The sequence below is a fragment of the Python bivittatus genome, unplaced genomic scaffold, assembly GCF_059951505.1.
Source record: "Python bivittatus isolate LINGU-HERP-01145 unplaced genomic scaffold, Pbiv_v1 ctg000980_np1212, whole genome shotgun sequence".
NCBI lineage: Eukaryota > Metazoa > Chordata > Lepidosauria > Squamata > Pythonidae > Python > Python bivittatus.
In genome coordinates this window covers 10,504,578-10,519,253 of record NW_028277125.1, presented here as the reverse complement: position 1 = coordinate 10,519,253, position 14,676 = coordinate 10,504,578, and the positions used below count along the sequence as shown (strand labels likewise).

The 14,676-nt window shown below is 39.2% G+C and overlaps 1 protein-coding gene across 6 annotated transcripts in view; it reads left to right on the top strand.

Moving 5' to 3' along the window:
- The window catches only part of KCNMB2 (potassium calcium-activated channel subfamily M regulatory beta subunit 2), a 229,177-nt gene that overhangs the window by 201,713 nt on the left and 12,788 nt on the right, over positions 1 to 14,676 (top strand). For 4 of the 6 annotated variants that reach the window (XM_088132602.1, XM_088132601.1, XM_088132603.1 and 1 more), the window contains 2 exons: positions 4,283 to 4,453; positions 12,621 to 12,816. In XM_088132602.1, the coding sequence (XP_087988728.1) occupies positions 4,283 to 4,453; positions 12,621 to 12,816 (367 nt within the window). The remainder of the gene's footprint in view (positions 1 to 4,282; positions 4,454 to 12,620; positions 12,817 to 14,676) is intronic. The other 2 variants (XM_088132604.1, XM_088132605.1) reach the window with 1 other exon arrangement.

Genomic DNA, 14,676 nt, shown 5'->3' with positions numbered 1-14,676 from the left:
GTTTAAGTAGCTTTCTATTCCTGTTGCAGTTGTCCCAATAAGTTACTGAGAACTTACACGATTCTTCACAGCAGACTCTGGTGGCTCAGTCTGTGGAGGAGTCTTAGAAAGACAGATGTACAATAATGCGCTTCTGTGAGTGCTTCCGTAGCTACCCCAGACAGAGGAATTCACTGCTATGAATCAATGTAGCAATACCACACAACTAGGTGCCTTAGAAAAGGACAAGAGAACAAATACTCAGACAGTCTAGCCCTGGGTCATGAAAACGAACGGTCCTTCTGAGATAACTGAGGAACAAGCTTCTAGTAGAGACTGTTTGGCTTTCTAGAACCAAATTAAACACCTCCGTGCAACCAGATTGCCTCTTAACATGCAGCTTTGGTTGTCAGTCACCTTACTGTCGGATGCCTCTACATACAACGTATTTGTTTCGTTTCATCTTTTTTGTTACCTTTCCTCTGTGCATTTCATGGCTCATAGCCTCCGGTGGAAATGACACTGCCCGTCCTTTTCAATTAGCCATCTTATTTCTCAATCGTCCATGTGAATCACATTTGCGTTCTGGTGAGATTATTGTCTGATTATGCCATGCCCGTTTTATGTCGGCAGAATGACACGAGTTATGTTGCTAATGTTCCAGAACAGCATGACAATTGCTGCCGTTCCTGCCTGCTTTCATTGGGTAACAGCGCATCTTCCGATAGCAAGCCATTACAGTTAAATACATTTTGATAAATAGTCAGAGCCACGGGACGCTTACTTATTTTGTCACATCACTTCCCCAGAGGGAATGAAGCTGATCTCATATGTTCTCCTATAAACTTGGGGGGGGGGGGAGTTGTTGTTGCTGTTGCCGTTGTTGTTCTTCCTATAGTCTGGGAGGGAGAATAAAGGGACGAGATAGATTTTTCATATATTTCATTTCAACCTGGGGAAACGTTAGCGAGTTTTTCAGGAGTCGGTTCGTTTCTTGCATGCGTTCCAGTAAATCCTTAGCAATGGACTGGAATAAAACATGTGGATTTTGAGCAAATAATGGAAGACGTCGTGAGCTGAAAAATGATGAAAACAGGAATAAAATAACAATAATATGTATCTGACCAGGATCAGGCAAAAGCTGCTGCTACTTACTTGAAAATAAATCATTTTTAAGTGAAGATGTTCATGCTGGGGGCTGGCATGACTGCAGTCCAATGCATGTCTGAATTTTTGCAGGCTTGTTTTTGAATAAATTATATCAGGCTATATAGCCACACAGAGACCTAAAACAAAACATTTGCTTTCCTGTTTTCAAAGAATGTACATGCATACACACGTGTGGCCTTCTCATGGGAAGCCCCACTGTGTAGAGCAGTGTTTCTCAACCTTGGCAGCTTGGAGATGTGTGAACTTCAACTCCCAGAATTCCCCAGCCAGCATGCTGGCTAGGGAATTCTGGGAGTTGAAGTACACACATCTCCAAGCTGCCAAGGTTGAGAAACACTGGTGTAGAGAAAGGATTGTTTCGAAATACGACCAGGGTATTTTGAGCATGAAACAATTCTTCAGAAGAAGCGTCTTTGAATAATAACAGAATTACACCTTTACAATAACATGGGGATCCTGCCCAAAACACCATTTGTGTGTCATCCTCCCTTTCTCTCCCTAACATATATACTTAAGCACTCCATGTCTTCTCATGATAGCATGCATTTCCCCCCTGCCCAGTATCTACTCCACTGCATTTTAATGGCTTCCATTAGTGAAGGAAAGAGACATTAGGGCTCATTCCACACACCCCTTGAGTAGTTGCTGCTTTTGTCCTCAGCCCTATTAGCCCTGCCAGGTAGTCCAGACAAGAAGCACAACAATGAACACTAGCTCTATCTTTATTGTAAAGTTACATGAACAGAATCTTACAAGACTGAAAGTATTTGTCCCCTCCTTTCCTTTTACTCTCCAGAAAATTAGGGAGGGTCCCTTCTGAAATGTTTCCCATGCCCTCCCTCCTTCTGTGGGCTGACACATCTTCTACATGCTGGTTGTCCAGTCTGTGGCTCTCCCTCCTGTCTCCAAGGTCATTCCCACATGCATTACAAGCCCCTTATTTGTTCCACCTTGTTCCAGTCATATGCATCTGTGTCTTAGTACAAAACCCAAGTTGAGTGATCCAACTGAGTAGGCAATGTGATGCCTTAACACCCCTTTCACCCTGCTCCTTTCCTATACACACACATGAATTTTAAAACATAGTTAGCTAACCTGCTGCAAAGCAAGGACTGTCGTTTGACATTCTAGTTATTTGCAGCACATCCTGGGAGGGCCAGTTACCCTTCCTGTAAATGGATGTTTGATGACTAGCCAGGCTCACCACGGGAACTATTTTGTAAATATACAAGTTTCCCACCTTCTCAAAATTCCAAATGTGTCCCTCCTGACTCCTCCGAAGTTGCTAATCTCTGCAATATTTGGTGATGGGAAAATATACTTCCAAAACTCACTGGAGTACAGTATATGGAGCAAAAAATACATGTCTGCTCAAGTCCTGCCTTTAAGCACTCTAAAAAATATTTGGTTTGAATGTGGGATTTCTCAGTCTGTTTCCACATAACTCATTTGTCCATTTTGTGATGGGATTGTAGACAGACAGACAGATAGATAGCAGTAGAAGAGAACATCTGGAGCTCAGGGTTGAACTGTGGAGTTCTTGGTGCTCTCTGAGGTTGGTTGTTTGCTTGCAGACGTTTCATTACCCAACTAGGTAACATCATCAGTGCTTGTGAGTGTGGGGTTTGCTCCCTGTTTATATACAGTAGCTTCCCCTGCCACTTTTGGTGGGTATGTGGTTTTCTCCTTGGAGGTTCCTTGAATAAGGTATTGTTTTGTGTGTGATTGTTTGTCTAGTGCTAATCTCTGCTTATCTGAATGTTGGCTGCTGGAGTGGGGGGATGTGTTCTAGTCTTTTTGTTTCCTTCCTAGGTTTTTTTATTGTCTCATTTGAATGATGTGTAAATGTGTCTGTTGATGGCTGATTTGACTGAACACATTAGAACACTCTAAACAAGGTACTACCAAGGACATAATTAAAATGCAGGATACATGCTTTTTAATAAATAAAATAAAATATCCTGCCTTCCTGTATCTTGATACATTCAAGGATGACTCACAATAAATACTAAAACAAATCACACCACACAGACAAGAATGGTTTGTTTAAAAATAAAATGCTACAGCTAAAAACAAATTGGTGAAATTAAACCTTTTTTAAAGTTCATCCAAAAGTGGGCAGCAAACTGAGCAGTTGTACCTCTCTTAGGAGACTATTCTACTGTCTGGAAACTGATATCAGAATTTTCTTTAGGGGACAGGAGGGAGGGTCTTAAAGGACAAGTAGACAACTCCTAACAATTGTGCATGGAAAAATCTGGTTCTTCTGATTCCAGACCACCATTTTTAGCTTAACAAAAATCCAGAACGCCATGAAGTGAACCTAGAAAGAGATTGACACCAATGAAGTTGATCAACTGATCAGATTAACGATGGCCAGCAAAGTGAGGAAACACCTCTGAAAAATGAAAACAAAAAAGGATGTGTGTATTACATTAAATGCATGAATGCAGATGGAAAGACTATAAAATACTGTATACTACTGATACATACTATAATAAATATTATAATACTATAAAATATAAAGACTGTACAAAAGTAATCACTTTAGAACTCAAATGTAGAATTTTAGAAATAAGTAGAACTATAATAGATCTTACCTTTCACAGGGAAGAATACAATTAGTGGGTCTATATGCCTAATCAGCCTATTGTCCTTTCTGGTCAGTTAAGTGTTGAGACTATTTTCAAGGGCAGCCCTAAGTTCTCTAAATTGCAGTGATGCCACCAGGAAATAAAGCAGGAGATACCACAGGGCATCTTGGACTATTCTTTCTTCAGTCACATCACACATATTTCTGGGGATTCCAAGAATTCCCCTGGTGTGAATGATTTAAGGTTGTCAAAGATTCATTTCATCTTTTGCAAAGCTCCTTCTTCAAAGCTGAAGAACAGAGGCAAGAAAAGAAAGCACCTTGAAACCATTCCACCAACAAAAGGCTTTGTGTGTTTTGGATGTCAGTGATTTTTTTTCCTACCAGGTCCAAGCAAAATGTTTAGAAAACATCGAATGCAGTAATCTTAAAGCTGTGGTCTCCCATGAGGCAGGCCCTGGAATGGAACAGACCGTCCTTTTAGAGGGTTTATTGATTAAGTGTGAACTCCACATAAGAATGTATTGTTTTCAACCTCAGAAATATTTACCAAAAAATCAGGGATCATGATCTACTGGACAAAAGGAAAACAGTCACCGCTCTCAAAGCAGGAGAGGACCGGGCCATACTGCTGGGACTGGCCATGATGGTGTGCTCCATTATGATGTACTTCCTCCTGGGCATCACACTGCTGAGGTCATACATGCAAAGGTAAATTCTTTGTGTTTCTTCTAATAGCATTCTAACATCCAAAACTCATACCAGAGGTAAATACAGGGCTTGGTCTTAGACTAGATCAGCCTTCTACAATCTGATGCCTCTGCAATGTGTTGAAACAATAGTTCCTATGATTCTCCACCAATGTGATCATGGTGATATAGACTTCTGGGAGCTGTATTGCTAATATTTATGCAGAGCACCAGAAACTGGGGAAGGGTGGCCTAACAAGTAGGAATGTGCGAGAAATATTTGTTCATTTCATTATTCAATTGGGTTTCGTTATTAAAATCTTAACACCTTTCAATATTCACTTGTTCATATCTGTGTATTTTCATTATTCGCAGTGGAAATATTTATCTATTTGCTTGCTTATTTGTTTATTTATTCCCTAGGGTTGCCCACTCATTGACAACTTGCTTTCATATTTTTTTTTCAATGTGTATGAAAGGGCAGGAAGCAGAGTTGATTTTTACAGCCAGGCAGTCATCATTTTATTTCCTGAAAATGCTGTAGATGCTACATTGTCCTCCATTTTTTGTTTGTTTTCAGAATATCCTTAAAAGAATGTCCTTAAATCCCAGGGAAAAGTATATACCACAAGGGGGAAAAAATGTAGTTTTTTTTTTAAGTTTCTCCTAGGTTTCAGACCAGCAACCTTCTATTTACAAACCAAGTGTTATAACCATCATACTATTATAGCATTGCTAGTAAAGGTAGCTCTAGAAGACATTAGAGACCAGGGAAAGCATTGTCTCAGTTGAGGGAGCATCCTTTTTTTTAGGAAGTAGTCAGAACTGTTGTGGTTAGACTTCCACAAAGTAAAGCACGTCAGCCAAAATGAACAGGCACGCTTGAAGTGACATATGCAGGGAAAAAGTACTTAAAAACCACAGCAGAAAAATGTACCCAGAAGAAAAATGTACCCAATTGCAGTTAGGGGGGGTGAATACAGAGTGATGTCCTCCACTCCTGTCCTCCAAAAATGTTTTCTGGTCCATTCAGATGATGGGACAACAAGGCTGTGCAGATAAGCTCTCAAGCTCTCAAGAATCCTTGCATAGCTCTAACATAGAAAGACATTAATGAGAACTAACTGGGATTTAACAAGAACTTGTTGTAAGAACAGTCTTCCACTAAGTCCAACCTTTATACTGGCAAGGTGACATAAATGTCAAACCCATCTGTAAGATCCAGAATGCATCAGGGCAAACTTTAGGTCTAAACTTGGTTTCCTAAGTTTCTTAGGTCACATTCAACTTCTGATAACTCTAAAGTCATGTGCTCACCACGCTGACCTCTCCTCAGCAATAACCTATAGTTCTTCCAAGGACATTCCATTAATTAATCTTTCTCCTTTTCCATTGTCTTTCCTTTCCTGTACTTCCCTCAACCTTACCAGGCATAAGCAAAATCTCACAGCAAATTGTTGCTGTATTTTTCATAACTTACTAAGCAAATGACACAACAATGTCATTATCCATAGCGCCTAGTTGTCCTATTGACTCAAGACCTTCTTAAAACTCTGAGAGATCCAGGAGGCAGTATATTTGTCCCCTCCCTACCACTTCCTTCTCATTGCCTCTCCTGGCTGTGTACTTTTTTCTCCTGCTAAGAATACTGTATATGCATACACTCATCTTAAAAAACATCTGTATTTACATCAGAATGAGCAGAGCACAACATTAAAATTGCTCACCATAAAACTAAAAGTCAAAGGTTTAAGTGTTCTGAAAATGGTCACCTTTTTCATGTTTCATAAATTGATTTAAATGAAGCTTAGACATAGTGACAGGACATTCTTTACTGGCTAATCAACGTATCAGATAAAAATAGAAGTTCTCCACAAAGCAAAATTCTGGCATCTTCAACCTCTCCTTCTTTATGCACTGCCTGAGGAAGAGTTCTTTGGAAATATAGAACTGGAAAGTTTGCATATTGTTCTGTGATTTTTTTTTAAGTAGCTTCCAGTATTGTCCCAATTTTGCTTTATTCTGGTTATTTCACCAGCTACATCTTCCTTTTCCTGCTTGTCTTAGCAGCAAATGCAAAACGAGACCATCAAATGATAATTTTCTCAGAAGAAATTCCTCACTGTTCTATGAAGAGAAGCTATACTGATGGTCACTGCAGCACGGTGGATTTATTTGTAATCAAAAACAGTTGGGAGAAAGTTCTTTCTTCTTCACAGTTGGAAACGGGCAGAGTTACATAAAGGCAGAAAAACAGAGCAACCTCTGGAAAAACCTCAGTCAATTCTGTATTGTCTTCGAAACGTCCTCAAAATGCTATGTGTTATCTTAGAGCCATTTCATCCATCTGCATTATCTATGAAGAGCATGAAATATTTACATCCTAAGGAAAAAGCCATTTCACACAAAAGCATCCTGTAGGCCTTACTAAAGGTTCCCTGACTTTGGAAGCCCCAGTCAAGCTTTGTCAAGAAACCAAATAAATTTACAATTTTTCTATAAGCAGAGGAACACTTCTCCAATTCAAATTGAAATCATCTTGATCTAATATCATATGCTTCCACCCTGAATTTGTCTCTTTCATTTTAGCCTGTACTCATTTTTATTTCCATCTGAGCAAACTGATTTATGCCTTGGTGTTGTTGATCTCGTGTGTGACTATATGATTTTTCATGTGAAGACTTCTTTTCTTTGCTTTTTCCTCAATCATTTTTAAATGTGGTTATGCATCTCACAAGCAGAAATGGTGATGGAAGAATGTATTTCCTTACCTGACATAACAAGGCTTGGTTTTTGTAGAATTTTATTAACACGATCAAATATATGAGTGTCTGTAGAACAGAATATTACCATAAAAGCTATTCCAAATGTCTTCAGCGTTTTTTACCAGAGGTTGCTTCTGACTTCACCCCCACCTTTTCTTTGAAATGACTCATAATCCTCATCGAAATGTAGTCATAACAGGACCATCTTGATTTAGATAGGGTTTTTTTAGGGAAAAATTGGTGGTGGTTTTGTTGATGACAGTTTTGGGCCACTGTTCAATATCCTCTTGAAGTTGCTCCATCCATGGATAGGTGCTGAATAGAAAGTTGCACCTCAAAGAACTTTACCGCCAAAAAGCTATCATTCCACACAAATGCAGTCCCTGTTTCCAGACAGCTATATTCCTTGCAATTTTTCTTTGGAAGAATGCTGATAATTTCACACAAGTTTTCATTACTGGGAAAGCCCCAGAAATTAATGAATTAATTAGTTGGATTTGTTAAGAAGGCTCCGGACAGTTTACAATATGTCCAACATATACAGGTAGGTCTTGATTCGTGCAGTTAATGAATCCCACAAAATGGTCACATTATTCAAATTTGCACTATTCGAAGTGATATTTCTATGGAAAATATGGTAATTGGTTCCAGCTCAATGGAAATAGGCAATGAAAATTTTTAAACATAAATTTTTAGATATATATTAAAGAAATATTACCGTAAATGATAAAAAGACATACTATAATTTAAATTTATGATTAAGAAAGTCACAGAGTTGTTAGAGAAAACAAAATAAGAACCAAAAAATTACATCGTAGAGTCAGGCATTCCAACATCTCGGCCTGTTTTAGCGTTCCTGTGACCATGTTCATGCTGTTCAATTACATCAAAGTTTTGCTCTAATGTAAAAACAAGCCTCTTCTTTTTGAACTTGAAAGTCTTCCTTTTCTCCATTTTGCGTACACAAAGATTAGCAGCGTCAAAAACCCCAACCACAACTGTGCATGCACTAGCCTCATTTGCGCACTCACTAGCCTCACATTAACTGAATTACAATTTCCACTAAATCAAATATCACATTCTTCAAACTTGCACTAATCACAACCTACTTGTACATTAAAAACACAACTAAAACCACATGACTGCCCAAACTAAAACGCCTAACCCCAGGCCTGAGAACTGAGCAAGTCTTAAGAGCCTTCTGAAATCCTTGGAGAGTGGGAGCTCTGCATATCTCCAGGGGGATATTGTTCCAGAGGGTAGGGTCTGTGACAGAGAAGGCACGCTTTCTTGGTCCCACAAGATGGCTACATTTAAATTGAGGGAGCACACCTACTCTGCCTGCTTTTTCATTTTGCTATTGAGGCACTATTACAAAGAATGTACCATACATCTATGTGAGAAATATCATATGTAAAAGCAACAATAATGGAAAAATACTGAGCTTCCTTAATCTCTGGAATGATTTTCATACAAGCTTCATTCTCTATTAACTCAATCATCTTATTGCAAACCTCTGAGGAAATGTTGGCCCATTCTTTCATTTCTTTTATTTTCATGTTTTCTTGGGAACTGCTCACAAAATGAATTAAATTAGATAGTAAATTCCTTTGATCCAAGGTAAAGTGGCATTGAAAATGATCCTCAAGTCTGATTCTCTTTAACAACATTCTCTGATTTAAAAAAAAAAAAAAAACAGACCATAACTTTTGATGCTGGTTATGTTTTTTCTTGCTCTGTGATTTTCTTTTCTTTGTATTGCTCCCAATCTGAAAATCCTCCTTCCACCAAATAACATGTTGTGGATGAGTGACAGAATTCACAGGCAAAGCAGAAAATATTTCCTGTTTATACAAAATGTAATAGCCTCTTCAGACTATGTGTCTCTCCATTTTATAATATTCATATACATGCAGGCAATGCCAAATAACACACTGATTTTGGATAGCCTCAAATTTTCCATCAGTATTCTTGAAATATTGAAAACTCTGCTGAAGTCTATATTTTGAATTCATTCTGTAATTTCTGAAAGCACCTGGCAGAAACTTCATCTCTCATAATGTAGAATGAAGAGGACATGTTCTGCTTCTATGGTAGATAGCTCATTGATTTCAGAATTAGTGAGTCCTGGACCAGAAGGACAGACCTGATTTTGATAGATGATTAACTATAGTGGATCTTTAGAGTCTTCTTCTGAGTCTGCTGATATGTCTTCTGAAACTGGCAGTGAAAACAATGATTTAAGTTTTAGGTCCTTCTTGATGGCTTCTTCTGGGCATCTCTTTTAGTTTCAGTTGGTTATTTCACCTGCTATAAAGACATTGTGGAATTTATGGTGCTTCTATTTACCCCTTTTGGAATCTGTTGGGCTCCTTGGGATGTTATACCCAAATAGGTGGCAGCACCTAGCCAACCTTGGCCAATCTAGGAAGCTAAACAAGGTTGGCCCTGGTTAGTACTTAGATAGGGTCCATCTGGGAAGTTAACTAGATTTGGAAGTAAAAAGAAAATCCTGAAGGCTAGCCATTTCCATACCACTTTCAAGAAAACTGCATGGATGTATCCCCATAAGTTACCAGGAGTCAAGCTCAACCTTCACACCTTTAGGCTTTTAGTTGTCTTATTATGGTGGCTGATTATGAAGTTTGCTGCTGCATAAGATTTTTTTTAAATAAAACTCCATTCATTGGCCACAACAGTAGTGAAGTCAATAGGTCCAAAAAGACTAACCAGAACCAGTATTCATGTTTGTTCTTCTTGAGAGGCTTGCTTCCCATTCTCCTGTTACCCAATTCAACATAAGCAAAGGGTGTTGACCAACCAGATGCCAAATATGATTTTCCAAAGGACTGTATTGCAACAAATGCAGTAGAGAATTTTGGTCCCCTTAAAAATGAAAATATTTGCTGCAACAACAGCTTTCCTGAACTAAAACTCATTTATTTCATCTAAAACTGAGTGTGTCAGAAGAAATTGCAAGCAGAGATAATTACAGGGTTGTCATCACTCCGATTCCTAGCCTACTTTTTATATATATGACAACAAATGTGTGAGATGGAGTGAGATGAAACAACCAGTTATTATTTTTGTTGCTAAATTACTGGAATAATTAATTTCATTTAGTTTGACATGGGGGGGGGAATTACCAGCTGTGGGAATAGCCTCTACCCCTTCCACAGCACAAAGTCTAGCTGGTAATGGACCTGCCAGCATCCACAAATTGGGTTTCTATGGTGTGTTTAATGGATCCACTGCAAGGGGAAAAGAGGGTCCTCCTTTGATCAATAGTTTTCAAATTGTACATTCATGTTATTTTGAAAGAAGAGTAGTTAACTCTGCCCATCCAGAGCTTTAACTGAGTCAGTAAGTATTCTTCTCTGAGAGGAGAAGGAATGTTGATTAAACTGTCACATTTTCCAACTAGGCAAACTGAAACAAGACAGTGACTTAATGGGCCATGTGTTGATTACATTTGCAAATCAAACAACAGGACTAATGGCTCAGTAAATGAAGTGCATGGGAAAACCCAAAATAAAGTTTCTGCCAAGTGAGTTTGAATGCTGGTTATTTCACAGAGACACCCATATAGTTTTTGTGGCAACAATATGGAAGTAGATTTCATTCCCTTTTTCTAAGATGTTTCTCTGACTTCCCAATCTAATCTACAGCCCTGGGATTTCCTAGTGATTTCCTTCTACCAAGGTCAGTTAGGTGTGTCCTGGAATTCTTCATCCTATGGTTTTAACTGGCTAACTTCACTACCTTGAATAAAAAGGATTAATCTCATCATTTCAGATACTGCATTATACTTTGAATGGGAGGGGATCTCATGTATGGGGGCCAGGAAGACCCTCCCCAAAGGCCCCGCACTGAATGGGTTAAGGAATTCTAAGCAGTGTAACTCAGAAGTAAATCCCATTCAGTTCAATGGTGTTGATTCCTGATAAGCTATCTGCTTTTGGAGTACATTTTTCCCATACAATCATATGCATACTTATCAGAAGTCCCACTGAATTAAATAGAATTGACTCCTGCTAGGCTGTACCCCTGTGCCTTGTTACCTGGGAAAAGGTCCCATTAAAATGAGTGAGACTTACAGTATGTCTGAAGAGGCACATAGAAAGTTGTACTATTCATCTATTGGGCTTATACTTGTGACCTATTTTATAAAACCCTGCTATTCTTTTTTCATGGACTCATACAACTGGAAAGATGCATTTAGATTACTGAATCAATGAAACCAAGTGTGTTTCTCAATTTACAGGATATGTGATAGACTGTGTTCACACAACATGCTTATCCTAATGTGGTCACTGAATTAACCTATTGGGTTATAAACCACACAAGTTAGGTTTGCAGAACACACTGAATCACAAAAATCTAACTATGGTTAATACTAGCAAAGGTTATATTGCACAGTTATATTGCATGCATCTTTTTCTGATCTGTTTAAGTGTGTGGCTAGGGTCACACAGCCCATTTAATCTAAACCCTGGTTAAGAAAACACAGTTGCTCTGTTCACATAATATGCTGTGCTCAACAAAGGGGCAATGTTGCTGCTTAACCTGATGGTCTGATTCACCCAACATTTCAAGTAAGTGGTTCCTACAACACATTGAGGTACAAAATAGCCTACCTCATTTCGAACAACTCTGGCATCAGAAGTGAGACCAATCCATCTAGGCTTGAGGAGCGAAGCTGCATTTGATTTGTTGAGTCGCCAGATATGTGTCATAGTGTGTCATAGCGTGTTACAAGAATTGCTATTCCTTCTTCCTGAATAGGTTGGAGGCCTGCCCAAACGAACAAGTTTCATTACAGCTTCATTGCAGGACTGTGGGCTACACCTACCCAACAAAACCTTTTCACCTTCCCTTCCACGATTCCACTATTTCTTCTGTCATGGTCACAGTCCCCTCAGTATGATTTGCATGTTAGCTGAAGGCACAAGGAATAACAGTATTGTAAATCACAGTTCCACAGCTAAAAATGGAGGTGTGAGTTTCTGTCCTTCACCCTCCTGCCCCATAATTTGAGAAACACATCCTGAATAACTTCTGCAGTGACCAATATGAGCCTTTACCTCATATTGCTAATTCTTTGCAGATAAATCCAATTAAAAAGCCAGCCAGCCCCCTGCATTTATATTTCAAAATCACCCCATTCTCAGGCATCTTTAATTATTCATCTCTGCCAATTAAAGTTATGATCAGTTGACTTTCCCAGAGTCTTCACTCATGTTGCAACCACACGATGATCCATAATTAAATAATTAATCCATCAAAACACTGTAGTAACCTAACATTATACTAAGCAATATGCCTGGGCATCTAAAGAAGCAAGACTTTAAAACTATCACTGTACATTCAGGGTCAAAAATCACCCAGTTGCATCATTCTTGTCCCTCCCTCTTCTTTTGCCAGCGTTTGGACAGAAGAGACCCAGTGCACGCTCCTCAACGCCTCCATCACGGAAACCTTTAACTGCTCATTCAGCTGTGGTCCGGAATGCTGGAAAAACTCTCAGTACCCCTGCTTACAGGTCTATGTCAATGTTTCCTCTTCGGGGCAAAAGTACTTACTTTATCACACAGAAGAGACCATCAAAATTAATTCAGAGGTAAGAACATCATCAGTTGTCAAAAGAAATGCACTGTTTGGAGGGTGGGGGGGAAATGAGATTCAGGGTGTTCTATTTTTTGACTTGTTGCTGTCCAGATACATGGAATCAGATTGTCCCATATGCAATTTTATCCCTAGGTGTATTTAATTTATTTCCAGTTGAAATTTCTAGCTCTCATGGTTCTCAACACCATGAAAGGTGGAGAAAACAACTGGGAAAGGTCTATACTGGCCTTGAGTACGTAGGCATACAATATCTGGGCTGCAAAATTCCAGTTAACCACTGAATGGCACCAGAGTTAGAGCTTTCCATATCTCTTTGCTGTGATTTAGTGGTTCCCCGATGGGTAGCATTAAACATCTGTATTCTCCATTTATTTAATCCTTGTGATTGGTTAGGTTCACACAAGTTTAACCAGATCAGTTAAAGAATGAGTGGCTGCCTTTGCACAGCATACTAAGCTTGGTTACTTTTCACCTTGGTTAGTTTGGGGGGGATGATGGCTTAGTGTGTTGTGTGAACCCCATTAAGTTAGATGATGGTTTACTGTACTGTGTGAGCCTAGAAAATGGGTTAGTTCAGCAACCTGCATGTATACTGTGAACTCAACCAATTCCTCTCTCTACTGTAACTTTTATCTTCCTTACCTTAACTGACTGAATTTAAAAAATGATCAGGGTTGGAATAAAGTAAGCTTTTTCCGCTTTGTTAAGTAAAACTATTTCATAGTTCCATGAGTTTTCTCTGAGCACAATCCATATATCCATTTTCATTCTTTTAGTCTTCCCAAGGCTAAGAATGAACTAGATAGCTCAAAGCTGCAGAGCAGCTCTTGTGCTAGGAAGGATTTCCCTGTGCTGCCTGAGCACTGGAAGTTGGGTGTATTTGCAGCTTCCCTTTATTTAAAAATATAGACCGCACCAGAAACAACTAGAGTCCTCAAGTAAGCAGAAAAATTGTGCTGTTGCATTAGGTTCATAAACTCTGACTCCTCACTTTTTTCCAAGCTTCCAAATTCAATGTCATTCTAGGAAAAGGCATATGTGTCCTTTGTCCTTGGAAAGGCTCCTTGGCCACAAAAAAGCATGTGAACTTGGCAAAGGAGAAGGACTTGGGAAAAATGAATGGCCTGTTTTGGTTCAGTTATTGTGATGGAATGGTGTTATGAAGGCCACGCTCAGGGAGATAAGCATTTCCTTAGCCCTCAACAGGAGCATGGGAAGTTTAAGAAAATGAGACTGGCACCACCCTAAGGAATTCACGGTTTAGTGGCTTGCTGGCTTGGGAACTTAGGTTCAGTCTGGAGAGATTTCTGTCTTGAGCTGGAAGCTAATAAATGCAACAGAACTGTATTTGCACTGTCTCGTGGAGTTCTTTGGGCTGAACCTGATAGTTATGTATAGTATTTCATATAGTGCACATTGGGATTCCCCTTACTTTATCTAAGAAGAACCCTGTCAGGGAGGTTAGCTTTGTGGCTAAAGGAAGACTTAACCCAGATCTCCTTAGTCCCCCAGTCCAACCCTACAGCAGTGTTTCTCAACCTTAGCAACTTTAAGCCATGTGGACTTCAACTCCCAGAATTCCCTAGCCAGCTTAAAGTTGCCAAGGTTGAGAAACACTGAACTACTGCACCACGTTATATGTTCTAAATTTAGAGAGCCTCATCCCAGAGATTTAGCCTAGGTGGTATTCCAGAAATATATGAGAAAAAATAGGGGGAAAGTGCTCCATAGAGAACATGGATGCATATATCACATGTGTCAATTCCTTAAAGCATCTATTCTTGGGCTGACACAACTTTTGATTCAAGGAAATACCCAGAGGAATCATCCCTTCCTCTTTAAACCCAGATCA